The 20,136-nt window shown below is 33.2% G+C and overlaps 1 protein-coding gene across 1 annotated transcript in view; it reads right to left on the bottom strand.

Moving 5' to 3' along the window:
• TRIP13 (thyroid hormone receptor interactor 13) overlaps positions 1-20,136 on the bottom strand; it is a 33,201-nt gene that overhangs the window by 11,639 nt on the left and 1,426 nt on the right. Inside the window, exons 2-9 of the mRNA XM_051969799.1 lie at positions 13,989-14,154; positions 13,350-13,479; positions 10,868-10,923; positions 10,016-10,106; positions 7,434-7,506; positions 4,771-4,834; positions 3,673-3,759; positions 3,372-3,478 (exon numbers count right to left, since the gene is read on the bottom strand). Of these exons, the coding sequence (XP_051825759.1) occupies positions 3,372-3,478; positions 3,673-3,759; positions 4,771-4,834; positions 7,434-7,506; positions 10,016-10,106; positions 10,868-10,923; positions 13,350-13,479; positions 13,989-14,154 (774 nt within the window). The remainder of the gene's footprint in view (positions 1-3,371; positions 3,479-3,672; positions 3,760-4,770; positions 4,835-7,433; positions 7,507-10,015; positions 10,107-10,867; positions 10,924-13,349; positions 13,480-13,988; positions 14,155-20,136) is intronic.

Genomic DNA, 20,136 nt, shown 5'->3' with positions numbered 1-20,136 from the left:
GAAGACTTAGAAAGTACATTAACCTCCTCAGTTTCCTTATCTATAAAAATAAGGTAGAAAGATTAGATAGTCTCTGAGGTCCCTTTCAAGATGAGGTTTTTGATCTTATAATCTCAATCCTGCTCCCAAAGATGCCAAGAGAAATTTTATAAGTGTAAATACAACAAAATATTTTTGTTAGCAGTTTCTATCATGAGGCAATCTTATGAAACATCTCCAGTAGACCCCAAGAGAAAACAAAATTTCCAAATGTGCATCACATCACTTTACTTATATATTTACACATAAAACTATGATATTTCTTTTTACCCTGTATTTTTTCTCCTTGCTCTATTAGTTGGGTCAAATTATATTTCCTTTAAAAAAAAAAAAAAGGCATATAAGTGGAAAGGGCACTATATTAAGCATAACAAGACCAAGGCTTGAATCCCAGTTCTGCTTGAGATAAGAGTTGTGTAGCCCTGGTTAAACCAAGTCACTTAACTTTAACTTATCACTAATATGAGAAGGATGAACTAATAATCTGAATCTGATGAGATATTTTGCTGTAAGAAATAAGGAAACATGATTTCAAAGAGACATGGAAAGACATGAACTGATGAAGAATAAATAGAACCACTGCAACAATTCCTGTTACAAAAGCAACATAAAAATGAATTTTGAAAGATTTTATAAACTGATGAAGAATGAAACGAGCAGAAACAAGGGAACAATTTATACTATAACAATGCAATAAAAACAACTTTAAAAGCTGCAAAAACTAAATCAATAGAATAACCAATCATAATTTAAGAACCAATGAATGAAACATGCTAAGATACATAAATGAGACAGATATATTTTTGTATAAGGCATTAATTTTGCTTGACTGCATATCTGTTACAGGGAAATTGTTTTTCTTTCTTTTTTTTCCTCCAGTGGGGTGAGAGGGAGTAAAAGAATCTGGATTTGTTAGTTTTTTAAAAAAATAACTGAAAAACTAGTCACTGCTGTTTTAACTCACTTTATATAGCACATAAAAGTTTATAAATCCTTTTCCTAAAACAACAACCCTTTGAGATAGACAGTCCAAGCAGAACTGTCCTAATTCACAGATCAATTAAGGGGCACAGAAGTTAAATGATTTGATGATGATCATTTTGCTAATAAGTACTTGAGGCATGATTTCCAGAATCATGGAATTAAAAAGGGGAAAGGGACTTTACAAATCATGGAGTCCCATCCACACAGGAAAGGAATCCATTCTGTAACAGGCCTAAGAAGTACTTTTCCAGTCTCTGTCAGGTGAGGGGATCTTGCCATCCTTTTAAGCAACCCACTCTTCTTTTAGGCAGCTCTAAATGTTGGAGAGGTTTTCTTAGTTTTCTAAATTTGCTTTCTCCTCCCTCTCACCCCCCACCCTTAGCTTCTACTTGCTGCTTCTAGTTCTGCCCTCTGGGACCAAATAGAAAAAGCTAATTCTATCTCCACACAACAGCTCTTCAAAAACCTAAAATCAGCAGTCATGAACTCTCTGAGTTTTCCCCTTCAGATCACACACACTCAATTCCTCTGAACACTTTTCACTTTAAAATATGCTTCCTAGAACAGAATAAAATCTTCTGAATGAGGTCTTACAAAGGTAGAGAACAGTGGAAATATAGTTCACCATTTCTGGAAGTTTTGTTTACTTCTCAGTAGAAACTGAAATTGCATTAGCTTTTCTGAATACCATATCACACTGTTAACGCACCACACTGACCCTGAAGTCCACTAAAATCCTAGATCCTTTTTAAAACTAAAGCCTATCTATGCTTTCCCCATCTTAAGCAGTTGGACTTTTGAACCCAAGACTAAGACTTCACATTTATCCCTACTGAATTTCATTTCAATTAAATTCAGCCCAGCAATCTAGCCCATCAATATCATTTTGGATCCTAACTCTGTCATGTACACGTTAGAGAGCCTATAAAAATTCTGTGTTATGTTCAACTAGAATAAGCCTACCATCTATAACTTTGTCCATGTCACTAATAAAACCATTAAGCATAGATCCCGGGATACTAGAAATTTTCTGCCATACTAACAATAAACCATGTAAAATACAACTATTCTTTGTGTCCAACTCACCAGCCAGTTCTAAATCTATCTAATGTCTAATGTCTAATTAATGGTAATGTCCAAACTACCTCTCTCCATCTTCTCCACAAGAAGAGAATGAGATAATTTATCAAAAGTTCTACTAAAATCTAGGTAAACTATCCACAATATTCTTCTCACCTACTAACTTCAATCCTATTAAAATGAAACAAGGTTAGTCAAGTATGGCCTACCTCTGTGCAAAGTCAAACTGGCTCTCCTTTCTAGATGTTTGCCAACCATCTCTGTAACGACCAGTTCCAGAATTTTCCCAAGAATTAAAGGCAAACTCATCGGTTTATAGTTTACAGACTTTAACTTCTAACATTTTGAAAATGAAGAAAACATTGTCATGTCCTTTTATTTAAACTTATTTGGTATTACTTCTACCTTCTGTATATTTATTTTTGAAGTCTAAGCTAGTGGGTGAGTTCCCTGTGTATCTATTTACATTAGTATCTTAAGGCAAATTCTATTTTTCTTTCTTATTAAAATTAATTCCCTTGACAACTTCAGAATTTTATTTATGAAGTATCTCTCATCCTTCCTAGACAGACTTCTCCTGAAGTTCCTATCTATCTTTCGAAAGAAGCTTTTCAAAACTGCTTTCCTCAAATCTAAGGGGATCTTGATTTTCCAACTTCAAAGTACCACATTTTCAGATCTAACCATGGATGAGATTCTATAGTCAACCTACAATAAGAGTCTGACAAAATGCAGTTAAACAAAAATATCAAAGTTATTTCTGCCTTCTGACTTTAGTGTTTCAAAAGTAATCCTAAATTCTGAGAGCAGCATTTGACATTTTATACTTTTTAATGATTTTTAGAACTGGGAACATGAACAAATACAAATTCTTCAGAAAAATCACATTGCTATAAACACCACAGAACATACAGTGCCAAACATTTCACTTTATTTTTAATGAGAATATCTTGAAAGCAAGGTTTCAATTCGTGCATTTATAAGGAATTTTTCTGGAATAAATGCTTATTTATTTCATTTTACTGATTTCTCTGGATCTCAGTTTCCTCATCTGTAAGATGGAGTTGGACTATATGGTCTCTGAAGTTCCTCCTGCCACTAACTCACATGAGTAAAATCTGAAATCTTGTCCTGCCTTTGCCACTAACTTGCTGTATGACTTTGGCCAAGTACTTTCTCTTCTCTAGGCTGCACTTTTGCTATATGTAAAATAAAGTTATTGAACAAGATGAATTTTTCAGCTCTAACATTCTACATGCCCATTTTACCTTTTAATCTGATCGATTTGTGTCAAAACAGCATTGACAACCCGAATTGCATCTGATGGTTCAGTGCCTGCCCTACAGGCATTACGAGCTGCAGTGAGACTTTCTACCTGTAGACAGGAAAAAAAGAAATGCCATTATGATCAGATTATTATGTTATGATTTTTAATGGTCCATATAATTACTTTAATCCCAAAAGGCTTTAATCATATGTTTACAACAATCTATTCTTAATACCAATAAGATGATGAATTGATTTTCTAGAATTCCCACTTTCATAATGACTCAGTAACTAGACCCATACCTCATCAATCAGTACAAACACCAGTGCTTCTTTATCATCAATTAACTCTTGAATCTTCTGGAACATCTTTGTTACTAGTTTACCACTCTAGAACCAAAACACATTAAGTTATTTAAATGCTGGCTTCTAGAAGCTTACAAAATTTAAAAAGTACTGTAGTGAGACACATTTATATAAATTTCTATAGTTAATAAACTAATGTTTTCATTCCTATTATGCTCACACTAGGGGTCAAGTTCTAGCTGAGTAGTATGTTTGGCCCTTTCCAGTGTAATTCAGTGTTTCCTCACAGAGATTTATATACAATTTCCTCATTTTGTAGATGAGATCATTGATTCTCAAAAAGCTCAGTTATCTGTCCAAAATCACAGAATTAATAGATGCCAGAGCCAAAACCCAAACTCCAGGCTTCTGACTGTAAAATCACACACTTTTCACCATCATTGCTACTCCTTGTTTTCTGCCTTACTATCTATCTCTCAGGTTTGTTTTTCACCTACTTAAGTTTGGAACTTTATGTATCTAGTACATAACCTCCTAGACTCACAAATTCTTAGCTGGAAGAATCAGGAGAAATCAAGTAAGATACCTTCATTTTTCAAGAGAAAACAGAGTTCTACAAAGTTTAAATAACTTGCTCAAAGTCACACCCCAAAAACTTTAAGAGCTAGATTTCTGATGCTCTCTTTTCCTAATTCTCAGTTCAGAGCTTTTCCCCCATAACATGTTATCTATCTATATTTGGAGAGGAAAAAACTAAGGGATACTATAATCATAGCATAAATCCAAATAAGACTGTAATGTTACCTAATAACTATTCTATATTTATTCTCCTAAATTTTATTTGAGTTTTTATTGTATAAAGCATGTCCAAATTAACAGCTTAACTGTAAAAACAAATATGGAGAAATTGCACAAGGATTCATATTTCAAGTCTGAGAAAACCTGATACTAAATCCACTTCTCTAAAAGACTACCATACAAAAGCAATACATTCTTCCAGGGCACTGTCCCAGGTTTTTAAAAAAATAACTTAATACGTATGCACAATTATTTTTCTTCCAGATTAAATCATCAAGCTTAGAATTTAATGCTTACCTCTGAAAACCACTTAGAGAAAAGGCTATGACTATTTATCTCAATTAATTGGCCATACTGATACCTAAAATCAGAGAAAGAATCAATCAAATTGTCATAATATAATCAGTCCTAAACTACTTCTTTGGTGGTAATCAACTTTTAAGAACAAAGTGTCAATTTCCCAAATATATAAACTAAATAGCAAAAATGATAAATGAATTTTAAAGTTTTAAGAATCTAAAGATATATAACTCCCATTTTGCATATGAGGAAATTGAAGGTCAGAAAAATGAAGTGAAGTAAGACCACACAGAAATCTAAATATCAAATTCAAGGTCAGAACCTGAGCATCTTGACACTCAATCAAGTATTCTTTATACTATACAATCTGTCTCACTAGGTGCTATCTAAATGTAAAAACTAAACAAGAAACATCTAACCTTTGAGTCCTTTAAGTTTAACACACACACATATATATAAAATAAATTTAAAATACTTTTATTTTTAAAATTTAACCAACAAGAAATTAATACAAGAAAGCAGGCACTTTGCTGTGTGGCTGAATGACCGTTGCGAAGGAGCAAGTGTTGAAGCCTCTTCCTCTACTGCTCTGCCTCTTGACCCTCAGAGCTACACCTACCTCAGGAGACTCCTAGGATTGATTATTTATTCAACTTTACCCAACTCAGTATCCAAAATTGTTGTTTAACTTTAATTTCAAAGCATTTTTAAAAGGAAAATAAATTATTACATTCCTAAGAGTTCACTGTTTACTATGAACTCATATTGAGGAAAGATCTCCTTTTTCCTTCTTCATTATATTTATAAAACTTCTCTCCATTATAGTAGCATTAATACTAAAAAACCCCGAATTGAGAAAGCAAGTTACAGTGGACAGACTTTGAATGAGGAAGACCTGTCTTTAATTTCTGCCTCTTTAGTGCTCTGGATACATGTAATTATTTTTATGAATTTTGTATTTATTTATTTGGATATGTGCTGTTTTCTATCAGAATGTCAGCTCCCTGAGGGTAGGCGCTTTAATTTCTATCTTTATGTCTCTGGTGCTATGTCCTTGTATTGCCCTGTCAGTTCAGAATGGTTCTTATATTTTTAAATAAAATAAAACTTTTTTTTTTAATGCAAAAATTATTTTCAGCATGGCTATACAAAAATAGATACAGGTCATTAGTTTGCCAACCCCTGCTCTAATGCTAACACATAGCAAGTACTGAATAAATTGTTGTTTTTGAATTAACTTTTTCTTGCAAATTATATAATCTCACTGAGGCCAAGGGGGAAAAAAAGATTAAAATGCTGTCTCTGATAAAGTGTCAAAATATCAAATGAAAAAATCAGATTATGATATATTAAATCTATTTGTTCCTTCTTTGAAGGTATTTTATAAATTTTTCTATTATTTTGTAAAGTCACTAGGACAAAATTGGAAAACAAATCTCTTTCTAGAAATATCTTCTGGAAAATTTATTGCACTGTTATGCATAGTTGTAAATATGGAGTAAATATTTATCCAATTCACCCCTTGTATAATTTTATAATTTTTAATTCAATCAGTATCAAAAAAAATTCTATGAAATTAGATTAAGGCAAAGTGAGAAAAAAACGCTTGCCTATAAACTTCTTGGTAGAATTTTATTCATTTCAAAAGTCACCTGAAACAGGTAAATACACACACCACTCATTCCTTTCCAAAAAAACTTTCAAGCACATAGGACTTTTAAATCAAGGTAGGAACAATTAGTCATTTGCCTAATGATGCAAGATTACATCATCAATATGAAGACCAAGAATACAATTTACTTGTAATATTCTTCTCTGAAAAAACTGCAACTCTTTCAAACAAAATACAAGGGTAAACAAAACAAAAATATAAAACTTATTTTGGCCATAAATGGAAACAAGAGAACACAGGTTGTTTAGTTTAATTTTTTTTTTTTTAAATCCCTCATTCCATTTCTAATCTAGAAAAATATTCTTATGGATCCAAAACCTAGAACATTTCATTTTTATTAAGAGAAGTCACCTTTCATGGAATATTATTTCTATCTTACTGGCTTTTATGTAAGTTACCATTCTTGCTTATTTGAAGTCTGAGGGCTTTTTTTGTACCCACAGAGAATTATAATCAAATTTTAAAGATGGAAAAGACCCTATAGATCATCAAGTTCAGATTTCCTCATTGTAGTTATGATAAATCTTAGTGGTATATACTTTTATCTAGGAACTTTACACTTCCAACCTCGTTTCCATGGATGATTTATTCCAAGTTCCAAATAACTACGAAAGTAGCATGGCAGTATAGAAAGGACTGTGGCCAATGCTCAGAGCCCTCCTTCTGCTCTAACTCACTACATGAGATTGGGCAAGTTACATAATATTGATGGGCCTCAGTTTTTTCATTTGTTGATGAGGAAGTTAAATTAAATAATTTCTATAATCCCTTTACACTCTAATATTCTGAATCTATAAACATAGTTAAAGAAATTTTCTAATTCGATTGAAAACACTTTAAATTGATATAATTTCAAAAAAATAAATTTTGCTAATCCAGGTTGTTATAACTTAAAAAGCAATTATGTTAACCATATATATAATCTTTAATTAAATTAGATAAGCCAGATAATCACATTTCTACTACTCTCTTCTTCCTTCCAAGTTACCTGCATGAAAGTCTAATTGTCAATTTCTGTGCTAATGCTTTACATAAAGATGTTTTCCCAGTTCCTGGAGGACCTATAAAAAACAAATTAATGAAAGTAAATTTGATATTGATATAACTGATAATCATTGACATATTAAGACTATAATACAATGTTGTAAAAAATAAATTCAAAGACAACTTATCAGAACTATATACTGTGTTAAAGCAATTGGTAGAATATAAGATTTGCAACCTGGAGCTTTAGAGAAAGCATTTAGCTGATTTCAACAATATAAGTATAACTCCACTAATGCAGAAGACAACACTTTCATTCCTTAGTATATGGTTTTATGAGTTGGTATGAGCATAAAAATTTATCACTTGCTAGCCAGCCTTCTAGTGATGTTCCTTACTAAACTTAGCCAGGTTGGTTTACAGGACAGATGTACTGCCCTGTTTGTCCCATTTAAGAAGCTTTTCCATTTCAATGGGACCCTAAAAGAGTTTGTCCATCACTGCCGTACCCCTTCAAGACCTCAGCTAGGGTTAACCCTGATACAAACAGCCATTAGAATGTAAAATAAATATTACTTATTCTAAATAAATGTTAGTGGGATCATGGGAAGTCAGGCACATTAATACATCATGTTGGAGCTGTGAATTGGTCGAATTGTTCTAGACTTTTGGGAATTATACAAGATAAGTAACTTAAGAGTTAATATTCTCTGTCCCAGCAATTCCAACACCAGGTATATATTCCATATAAATCAAAAATAGAAAGATCATATAATTACCAAAATATTCATAGCTATACTTTTTGTAGTAGCAAAAAAAAAACAAAAAAAACAACTATAAACAATGTGTGTCCATTATCTAGGGAATGGCAGAACAAATTGTGGTGTATATATGAATATAATAGACTAAACATTGTATTACAAAAAATGATGCATGAGAAAATTGAAGAACTATGGGAAGATCTGTATAAAGTAAAGAAAGTAAAACCAAAAAAGAACACTATAAAAAAATTATAATATTGTAAGTTAAAACAACAAAAGTTACAAAAATTCAGTTTGAAAGTAGTGATCAATCATTCCCAAAGTACTGATGATGAAACATTCTTTCCTCCTCTCTGAGACAACATGGACTGCCATTATGTAATATTGTATATACTATTTTATATAATTGCTATGCAAGATATTTTGCTTATAACTTTTTTTTTTTTTTGGTAAAAGTTTGGAATGTGTGTACGTGTGCACATGTGTACACATTTATGTAAGCATATATTTATAAACTATAATGTGAACTGAAATGTTTCAATACATTATTTTTAAAAGTGCTTATGGTGACACTTTCACTCCGAAAGCTACCAACCCCTCTTTTTTTCACCTTAGAACTTCTGAAAAGAGTGTTTGACTCCTTGTCATTAGATAAATTCCCACCAAGAAACATTATAGATAAGCAGTATGATGTACTGAAAAGCATTATCATTAGATGAGCACAATTAAGTTATAGCCTCCCTAAGTCTCAGTTTCTTCATCTGTAAAATGGAGATAATACCTGTAGTACTTCAGAATATTTATAAATATCACATAATTATACTCATCTTCCTTGAGCACTGAGGCTCCTATTTCTTCTGACTACCATTCTCTCTCTCTTTTTTTTTTTTAATAAGTTTTTATTGATAGAACCCATGCCAGGGTAATTTTTTACAGCATTATCCCTTGCATTCACTTCTGATTTTTCCCCTCCCTCCGTCCACCCCGTCCCCCAGATGGCAAGCGGTCCTTTACAAGTTGAATAGGTTACAGTATATCCTAGATATAATATATGTGTGCAGAACCGAACAGTTTTCTTGTTGCACAGGGAGAATTTAATTCAGAAGGTATAAGTAACCCGGGAAGAAAAACAAAAATGCAAGTAGTTTATATTCATTTTCCCGTATTCTTTCTTTGGGTGTAGCTGCTTCTGTCCATCTTTGATCAATTGAAACTGAATTAGCTCTCTTTATCGAAGAGATTAACTTCCATCAGAATACATCCTCAAACAGTATCGTTGTTGAGGTATATAATGATCTCCTGGTTCTGCTCATTTCACTCAGCATCAGTTCATGTAAGTCTCACCAGTCCTCTCTGTATTCATCCCGTTCTGACCACCATTCTCTTAAAATCTTATCTCTCAGTGACTGTGGCACAGCACAATCCTCATTTCTTTGTCTGCTTCATATCTATCTCTTTTTCCTACTTCTGTCCTAAGTATGGGCACTGGCCTTGACTCTCCTTCTTGCCTCCTCTGGCTCACATATCTCTACTATCTCCATCAACTTTGTAGTAACAACTCTCAAGTTTTAACTTTTCTTTTAAACTTTAGCCCCACATTTCCAAAGCTCTGACAGATATTCTGAGAGATGCCCTCCCACAAGACATCTTCACTGGGCGAGTAAAGAAATGTATGATTGAGAAAGGTAAAATAGATTTAGGAAAAAAGAATTTTGTTTCTTTCTGTATTGAAAAAAATTTTACTCCCTCACATAAGTACAGAGGCACAATAAGCATTACCCTCGTATTTTACTTCTCATAAAATATAAAACAAAATACTCTTTACCATGTAGCAAAACAACTCTGTTCCAGGCTATTAGGTTGCTATCAACGTTTTTGTCAGAAAACAATAAGGTTGTCGTCACATAGTCAAGCAACTGGTTTAGGAGAGAAAAAAAAAGGCACACATAAATATAGGAGTTATGATAAGAATATGGCATAAGTACTACCTTACAAATAAAAATGAAAAATATTGGAAACAAAGAGGATCAAGTGAGGCCTCTAAAATTCTACAAATATTTGTTAAATCCTTTAGACACTGTGCTTAGGCACCAAAATGCATCTCATTCCACAAGGCAAGATTCATGTCATTTTATTTTACAAAATATAACTTTAAATGTAGGTAGGTAAAAACTATTTTTAAAGTACAAAATAATGTTTTATTAGAAAACAAAACAAAACACTACCACCATACTAGAAAAACTATTTTACCAAATTATTTATCAAGTAGAGCAATTAAGTTGGGAAATGTAAATATATGCTCTGTTTAACTCAACAAATCCTACAAATTTATCAAAGAAATCTCTAAGCACGGATTTTCTGATGTAAGTATTAAGGGAAGCTATAAACCCTACTAATTTGCTCATTGTTTACTTACTTTGGCATATCTACCAACATTACTGATATTGAATTATAAGGAAAATATCCTTTCTGGGTTCACATCCTACCCTCACTTCTGCCCTTTTCCAAACATGAAAGTCAATTCTGTTCCATGTGAATCCTGGATATGCAAGTCAAGGATAAAATAGCTCCAGGTTGCCTAAAAAGTCTAAAGAAGAACTTAACTAGATTTGGGGCCCAAAGGAAGAATTATTATAAAATAGAGATACTTTCATATAAAAGAATATTTTTCACTTACATGTGACTTAACTTCAACATCATACACAAGGCTCTCCCAAAGGCCATGAAATTCAACTGTAAGATAACAATTCCAAAATGTAATTCTAGAGACTATTCCTATAATCATAAGATTTGTAAAGTTGAAAGGGACTTTAAACATAATATGCAGTCTGACCATGTATTTTTACTGATAAGGAAACTAAAGCATAGATACAATGAGTTGTCCAAGGTCATACAGCAAATATGGCATAATTTATACTCAAAACTAGGTCAAAAAACTTGATTCAATATTAGAATGAGAACCATAATGCAAAGAATCAAAGAATGAAATAGCCTGAGAGCTGGAAAAGTCCAATCTCTTCAGCCTCTGTTTGAAAACCTCCAGAAAAGGAAAACTCATTACCTCCAAATGTTACCTATTCCACTAAGTTTTAGTGATTTTTTTTGGTCTCTGTTCTTTCAACCCACGGCTCCTAGTTCTGATCTCTGGAGCCAAGAATAAGAACCCCAATCCCAATCCTACCAATCACTGTCCTCTCTGCCTCAGATTTTTGTGATCCTTCTCTTTTCCCAAAATAGTTTCAAATTTTTTTTTTTTTAAAGCTTTGTGAAGTTAGCTTTCCTTCCCAGTTCCATGTCATTCTGACCTTCAGTACTCTTGATCAAATCCATGTAGGCTCATGTATTCATTCTACATTACCTAACTATCCTTTCCTAAAATTTATAGTCTGGCAGTTGGGGTTAAGTGACTTGCCCTGGGTCATAGAACTAGGAAGTGTTAAGTGTCTCCTGACTTCAGGGCTGGTGCTCTATCCATTGTGCTACCTAGCTGTCCCTTCACCTTTTTTTTTTTTTTTTTTTTTTTTTTTAATCAGAATTGTTTTTCTTTATGTCTTCAGAATCTCATTCTTGGGTTTCCCATCTCTTGTGGACTAACTTCTTCCATAGGATATTAGGCTATTGGAATCCTTCCTATCTTTCCTCAGAAGTGTTTGAAATCTGCTCCTTCAGAATCTGGGATGTACTCCAGACTCTGTTCAGCTTTCCTTTTCTGTATCATAAACTCCAAAATGGAACTGTCACTATCCCATAACATTCTAATTATTCCTACCTTAGCAAACATTTCCTCCCTTCCAGATTACAACTTCCTTTTGTGGATTTCCCTATCTTTTTAAGGAAAAAATTATCATAATACAAGTCAAGAAATTCTTAGTCACTCTGCATTTGCCAAAAAGAGACAGCTCAAAAGCATGGAAAGATAACAAAATCTCCTATCGCTTCTACATCATGCCCTGCATCAGGCTAATAGCCCATTAGCTATTATTATTATTATTAGCTCATTCTAAACACCATATCTAATTCCTTGCTGCTCAGGGTGATCTGTTCATACAGCAAAGGTAAATTTGCTTCTTTTTCTGCCCCAATTCATTATTATTCAAACACTTCCTACCAAGCATACTCTCCTTTGGTTTCTGGATTTCCTCATATATTATTTTCCTGATAATGCTACTCTAATTCTCTCCCAGCCTTTTATCTAATTTATTTCTTCTGAAAAAGGTATGAGGTGCCAGAACCAATCATGAGTCTTGTTAAGTCTCAATGATACCTTAAAGGTCACATTTTCCTCTTTCTGTTAGATTCTCCACTTGTTACACATACTTAGTTTGGACATCTATGGATACTGGTTCCACTGTTGGATTCAAATCTCTGTTTTGTCTCAGTTTACTAGTTTACAAAAATGGGGATAATAAACTTATGACATATATCACATGTTATCTCAAAGAGGTCAAGAGAATGACCCAGAATTATAGTATGTTGAAGGAAAGGAATCAAACTTATGTTTCCCAAATCCAAATTCAAAATTTTCCCTCTAGATGGGTAATTTCCTTGGTGATCTTTGAAGTCCTATACAAATATATGATTCCTTGGTTGGGATTTTTCTCTTTCCAATTTGTACAGGACACTATATTTTAAAATATATATCTCTGTACACAAAGTTCTACTTTTTGTTAGGTGTGACATCAACATGTTTAATAAAACACTCTTAAAATATAAATTGTGTCTTCTTTTTAGATACAAGTATACCTCATTTCATATAGATGCTCATGAAAATTATGTATGCATTAATTTTTTAAAAAGTCCATCATATTTTAAATGATTAGGATGGTTAAGGAACATCAGAGGACTTCATGCTAGAAGGATGAATGGAATCAATAAATGTTTGCTAAAATGAATGAAATTACATATAGTAGTTTCCCTGCCAAGATTCCAACAAGACTGCAGAAAGGTATTCAGGAAAATTTGCATAAGCCAGGTATATGACAATCATCACTGTAAGAAAAATAAAAGTACCTGGTAAGCATTCCCATAATTATGCATTTATTTCTAGAAGTTTTTTTTTTTTTTTTCCCTACATAGCAAAGGAAGAGTATAATTCATGTGACATAAAGAAGGTGGAGAGGGCCAAAGTCTACCTCAGCTATTCATATACCATATTATACCTGCAGGCAGCACCCAATGATTTGCTGCAATTATATTTTCTGATTCTTCTTCCAAATTTTCACTGCTGGGTCCTTCTTCATTCAGTTGGAAGACATGAAGGGCAAGAGTACACTTGCTCAAGTCAATTGGCTATGAAAAAAAAGAAAACCACATTAACAATAAGTCTACAAATATTCAGATATTTCACTTATATTACTGTACCAAAATAAGAAGATATGAAAATAGAAGTATAAAGGATAAAATATCATGTGATTATACTATTTATATTCAGCTGATGATTAAAGTTCAAAGTTGGCTGTATTGTAGACAACACCATATTAACATTAATGTTGAATAGGCTTACAGGGAAGTAAGACTTCAATACCACACCAAGTAAAAACAATCAAAATTTATTCTTTTTAACATTCATATAATGTGCAATATACTTCATGTGTGAAAATGTTAATGAAATTATAAAGTATGTGGTTCATTTTCTTTTTTCAGTAGAGCCCTGTATAATGCTAAATAAATCAACTGAGTGAACTAGTCATAAACAAGACAAATTCAAAAACATCTTTTAAACAAGAATTAGGATTTACTGTACTAATAGCTAGATCTTAAGTAGCCAAAGGGTTAAACATTATGAATTATTTAGGTACCTGTCGTTCTTTCACTTTTAACTCTGTATCAACAATAGATACAGACTGCACATTTCTGGACAGAAAAGCATCATCGAATTCAGTCCACGTGTAATCTCCAAACACGATGTTATGTCTATTTAGTAGCTTTACAACACTCAGCTTTATTTCTTCTTTTTTTGCAGTGCTATTAAACACAAAAATAAAAATGTTGTTGAGTTGAAATTTATATCTTTCTATAAGCAAATGGTAGGAATGCATCCATTAAAATGCAATGCTGACAACTTACTGAAATAATAGCTCAATAAGAAAACAAAATTTATGTTTAACTTTTCATAAGATTAATAAAATAAAATAAATTGATTCATAGAATGTATTCTTAGAAAAATTGTTTTAAATTCCCAGGGATTAAGAATCACCTTAAACAAGTTTTAGAAACATTTGGCATAGTATGAATGCTCAATAAATATCCATTAATGGCAATGAATGATATTCGTCCTATTTCCAAAGTCAACTATTGAATTCAATCAGCCTAAATAAGGAACATAATGCTATTTATTCTCAGCAAGATTTGTAAATATTTCAATTAATAAAGCCTCTGCTTTGTTCTGGGAATAGTTTACATGAAACACAGAAAGGAGACACAATGCACAGAATTTCAGAGACAGAAAGAACCTTATAAGTTATTTAGTCCAGCATATATATCTAAAAAAGAAATTTCCCTTATAATCTACCCAAAAAATGATCATATAGTTTTTGTTTGAAGACTTACAATAAAAGGGATGATAAGTAATTTCAATTTAGAAGAATCTAAAGCATTAGTGAATTTTTCCTGACACAAAGTTCAAACATGTTTCTGCAACTGCCTTCTATTGCTATTAGTCTTATCCTTTGGGATCAAACACAACAAGTTAAAACTTTCTAATTAATTACATCCCTTCAACTACTCAAAGATAGATATCTCATCCCCTCCCCAGCCCCCTAAAGTTTTCTCTTCCCTGAGCTAAGCATATCTATTTCCTTCCAACTACTCCTGACATAACACAAATTTAAGGCCTACCCTTCATGATCCCCACTTGCCCTAATTGAGAAATTCACTTCACAAATACTGATGAAGCTCCTACTCTGCAAAGGCACTATGTAAAGTGCTCAGCATACAAAAAACCAAAACTTCTTTTGCTATTAAGGAACATAAATTTCATTATGAGGTACAATACATACAGATATGTAAATACTAGATAATTTAAGGAAGGACATTATCAGAAGGAACTTGAAGGAAGGCAAAGATCTAGGGATTCTAGAAAGTGAAGATATAGAGACAATGCATTCCATCCAGCAGACATTTGGTAAGATTGAGTGGGAATTTAGAAAAGAGATTTTGGCTTGATAGGGGAGTCAAAAGGCATAGAGATGTTTATAGAACCCATTAATACTTAGAATATCACACAAAAAATATTGAGAGAAAAGAAAGACAAGGACAGAGAGGGGACACTCATCCTTAATGGGCAAGAGAAAAATGATGAATCAGTGAAAATGACTGAAAATGAATGGTCAAACAAGCAAAAGAAGAAAGAATATTGTCACAGAAGCCAGGAAGATAAGAATATCCAAGAGGAAGGTGTGATCAACAGTGATAAAACTAGAGAAATAAAACTGAGAAAAGGCCACTGGTAACCTTTGATAGAACATTTTTTAGTTAAGTAAAAAGTTTGGAAGATTTCCAGCAAGGGTTTTGAAGTTAGGTAAAGAAATAGAGATAGATATTGAAATCTTTCTAGGATTTTGGCTAGAAGAGGAAAGTGAAAGAATACTAACATGAGAGAAAGTTCAAGTAAAAGTTTTTTAAAAATGAAAGAGACCTGAATATGTTCATATGTATCTGGGAAAAAATTTAATGTATAAAAACAGGGGGGAGAAAGGACATGATCAAGAGCAACAAGCTTTTAGGAGAGAGAGGAGAGAATAGGATCAAGATACAATAAAGGGATTGTCTATGGCAAGCAAAAGAAAATGAGAGATGATGCAGTTTATCTCAATTAGGAACACACTGCCCTAAAGCCAGGGCCTTCTGCAAGAAGGAATAGTGACAGACTAGTATAGAAAACCTGAGAAGGATATGAGGTTTTTGTCCAATGAAGCTATGGAAAATTTGGTCACAAAAGGAAGTATAAAAGAATAGTCATATAGCAGAGTTAAGATTGAGATAGGGACAGAGACAGGGACTATGATTTTGCTGGTACCAGGAATTCTCAAATGAGGACACTCTCTATTCCAATGCAGGCCATCATCTTCTCTTCTATTTAAAGTTACAGTTACCTAGAGTACTAAAAAGTTAACTGAATTGCCCAGAGTCACCCAGCCAATATGTTTTGAAAGCAGGATTTGAAACTAGGGTTTCAAGGCCAGCACTCTATTAACACCTCAATGTCAAGAAAAGTTAACAAATGTGTGGTAGTCTCACTGTGTCACTTTCTTTTTTAAAAAATTAATTTTAGAAGTAATTATTTTCCTAATAACGTGTAAAAATAGCTTTCAGCATTCTTTTTTTGTAAGATTCTGAGTTCCAAATTTTTTCTTCTCACTTCCTTCCTTACCTCCCTCCTCCCAAGGCAGCAAGCAATCTGATATCCGATATATATGTACATTCATTCTTAATATATTTCCATGAGTCATGTTCGGAGAGAAAAAGAACAAAACAAAACATAAAGTCTGTCTCCACAGTTCTTTCCCAGGATACCATTGTGTCGCTTTCTCTAGCAGGAGTAAGTAGAAGCAGAGAAGGTGGGTAAAAGAGTAACCCAGGGTTGCAGTTTGGTAAGATATGAGCAACCATGATTCAAAAAAGGTAAGAAATTCAAGAGTATAAAATGATACTAGAATCTAGACTGGCTAGTTTAACATTTCGTAAACAAAGCAGCATGATATAAAAGAGCACTGAATTGCAAGCCAGGACATCTGGGTTCTAATCCTGATCTTACCACTAAATAGTCACATGACGCTTCACTTTAGCATCACAGCCATTAAAATGCAGAAGTCTGATTAGACATCTCTAAGGTTTCACAGAGCTTCAAAATTCCATCATTCTATATGAGTTCTGATTCAGGTAAGAGTTGAGGGTGAGAAAAGATTGTAGTACAATGCATGCCCACATGGTCAGTAGTTCAATGCTGTCCTCATTACCATCCCATACTTCTTGGACCAATGGATGCAATACCTGCAATATCAATGCTCAGCTCTTATTCATGGGCAACAGAGACAGATCCAAATGATGAAGACCTTGATAATTACAAATGGATCTGATTTCTAACTCTCTTACTTCAAATAAGTTGTCATTTTTGTCAATCTTTTCACTCGTTTTATACCAATTCCCCCACTGTTTCTTCAGTGAGGTAATAATAATAATTATATATATATATATACACACACACACACACACATATATATGTATACATACATATACACACACACATATACACACACATATATAAGCACACACATACTATATAAATATCCCCAGTGACAGGTATTTGTAATACTGTTAAGATTTTAAACCTACAGGATGACTAACCCCACTACTGACTTTGTGAGTCACTTAATCTAACCTTGTTTGCCTCAGCTCCTCTCATCTGTAAAATGAACTAGAGAAGGAAATGGCAAACCATTCCAGTCTTTGCCAAGAGAGAGTTGGACAGAACTGAAACAACTAAATAAACCAAAAAAATTGTTTTGTATATACTTTGTATTTACTTAGCTGCTCACTGAACTGAATTCGTCACACTACTCAAGTCCAATTTTCCCAACCTCATCCTCTAACAGTACTAATCATTAGTAAGTTTTTTTTTCCTAATATCAAGCATAAGTCTACCTTTTATTTTATTACTTTTTAAAAATTGAACCAAACACAAAATAAGAATAGAAAAATTAAGATAGAAAAGGAAAAAAAAAAAAAATCATGTGCCCAGCAGGGATTAAAGGATTCAAAATATAACAATAAATTTCCATTTCAAGAAAGCATATCCAACAGAAGAAATTATATTCATGAGTAAACATCTTTGTTTCCTTGTAGGTTATTTTTTGTTCTCTGCTATGTATTTTTTACTTTATTCTTTTTTCCCTTTCTCCTCCCCTCACCCCACCCCCACCACTTCTCCCAAGCACTCTATAGTTAAGCATATATAGCTCATAAATTTATCTCCAGTACTTCTGTTCCTGTCCTCTGGGGCTCAAGAGAACAAACTTAATCCCTTTTTTAATATGATAATCCTACAAATACTTGAGTCTTCTGCTCAGGTTAAATATTCCCAGTTCCTTCAATTAATATTCATGATATGTAACAATTAAGGCCTTTCAAAGGCTTTCCTCCTTTGGATACTCTCTACCTAACTGATTGTATGTTAAACTGTGATGATCAGAATGAACATAATACTCCACATGTTGTTTAAGCAGGGCAAATAGGACAGCTATTTATTCTTAGAACACATCTTCCTTTTAATGTAAGTCAGTGTCATATTATCTTTTTGGCTACCACACTACACTATTAACTCACACAGAGCTTGCAATTCATTAAAATTTCCAGATATTTTTCAAACTAACTATTCTAACCATGTTTTAATCTTATATTTGTGAAGTTTATCTCTTGACTTCATATCAATCTTCATGATCAATCATCGGGCTTAATCTAATAAAATGAAATTCATGAGGAATATATGTGAAGATTGATATCTTAGGCCCAGCAAGCCATGCTTTTAACCTTGCATAAAAACAATCCTTTGCACACTGTCTCTGGATGATCTCAACATCAGCAAAGTCCCAAAATCGAGATTTATGATTTTAACTATTTAGCCCAGTTTCCAGGGGATCCTGACTTGAAAGCTGGAGCTACAACTAACGCACTGCAGCAGAAAGTGATCAATCACATTTTCTGATATTCTAACAATTTTAACTGCTAAGTAAACTGAACAGGTGCTGCACTCCTGTTTCTGCCACACTAACTTTGGTTCTGTATCCAGCTGAATGACCCTTGAGGATTGAGACAATCACAAGGCTCATTTAATAACTTGGAGACTGTTCCCATGGGACCCAAAAATATCTGTATTGTCCCAAAAATGTCTGCACGATGGGCCTATCATGAAAACTATATTCTCAAGACCTAAGAATGACTGGGTTGTGGCCCCGCCTTCTGTGGTTTTCATGCTTAAAAACCCTACCCCTGCCAAAAGTCATATGCCTTTCTTCTCAGGACTTCTTCTGCTTGTATTTTTCTCACTTTTGAAATTAAACTTGTTTGATTTATGACTGTCCCATCTCTAGACTGATTTGTATAGCTCCAGGCTAGATTACAAACTGGTTCTGGTTCAGTTAACAAGCTCTCTACTCTAGTTTGTCAAGAATTCTTTCAGATCCTAATTCTGTCTTCCAGTCTACTAGTTATGCCTCCTAGATTTGAATTATTTGGAAATTTGAGGTGTGTGCTCTCTAGGCTGATAAATCCAAATCCAGATTCCTAGGGCACTCCAACACAGACTTCTTGGTTAAAATTACAATGAAAAATTAACTGAGTCAGGTTATTTAACCAATCATTTTTTAACCATTTAATCCACATCTCTCTATCTGAAATGAATGAAAAAGAATTTAAGTATTCACTGTGAAAGTACCGATTATATACTGAATTCTATGGATACAAATGAAGGATGTCCCTGTCCCCATAATACCGAAGAGATAACTATCTGTTTCCCTTTTCTCTCTCCCCAACACCAAAATCTTAACCAGGGAAGACAACACATATGAGGTGGCTAGGGAAAGGATTTCTGGTCTGGAATTATCTCAGGAGTTTTCAGTAATCAAATGACAATACTCTCTGGAAATAATACTATCATTGATTATGATGCCCAGAGCAAGAAATAGAGCTGGTGAGGCAGAAAGCAAAAAAAAAAAAAAAAAAAAAAAAAAAAAAAAAAACAGGTCTTTTGACTTGAAGTCCAGTCATCTATCCCCTATCCTCATGCTTACTGAGTATAGAAGTTGCTATACATCAAAGGTGACATACTACTAAAATGCTTCCTTTAGACTTAGACTTCCTTTGGAGTATCATTTCACAAAGGAGAAAAAAGCCTAAGGAAAAAAAAAATATTACAATGTACCCCATTTGCAAAGTGACTAAAATGTACAG

Source organism: Antechinus flavipes, chromosome 1, assembly GCF_016432865.1.
Source record: "Antechinus flavipes isolate AdamAnt ecotype Samford, QLD, Australia chromosome 1, AdamAnt_v2, whole genome shotgun sequence".
Taxonomy (NCBI): domain Eukaryota; kingdom Metazoa; phylum Chordata; class Mammalia; order Dasyuromorphia; family Dasyuridae; genus Antechinus; species Antechinus flavipes.
This window is presented reverse-complemented; position numbering and strand designations above follow the sequence as displayed.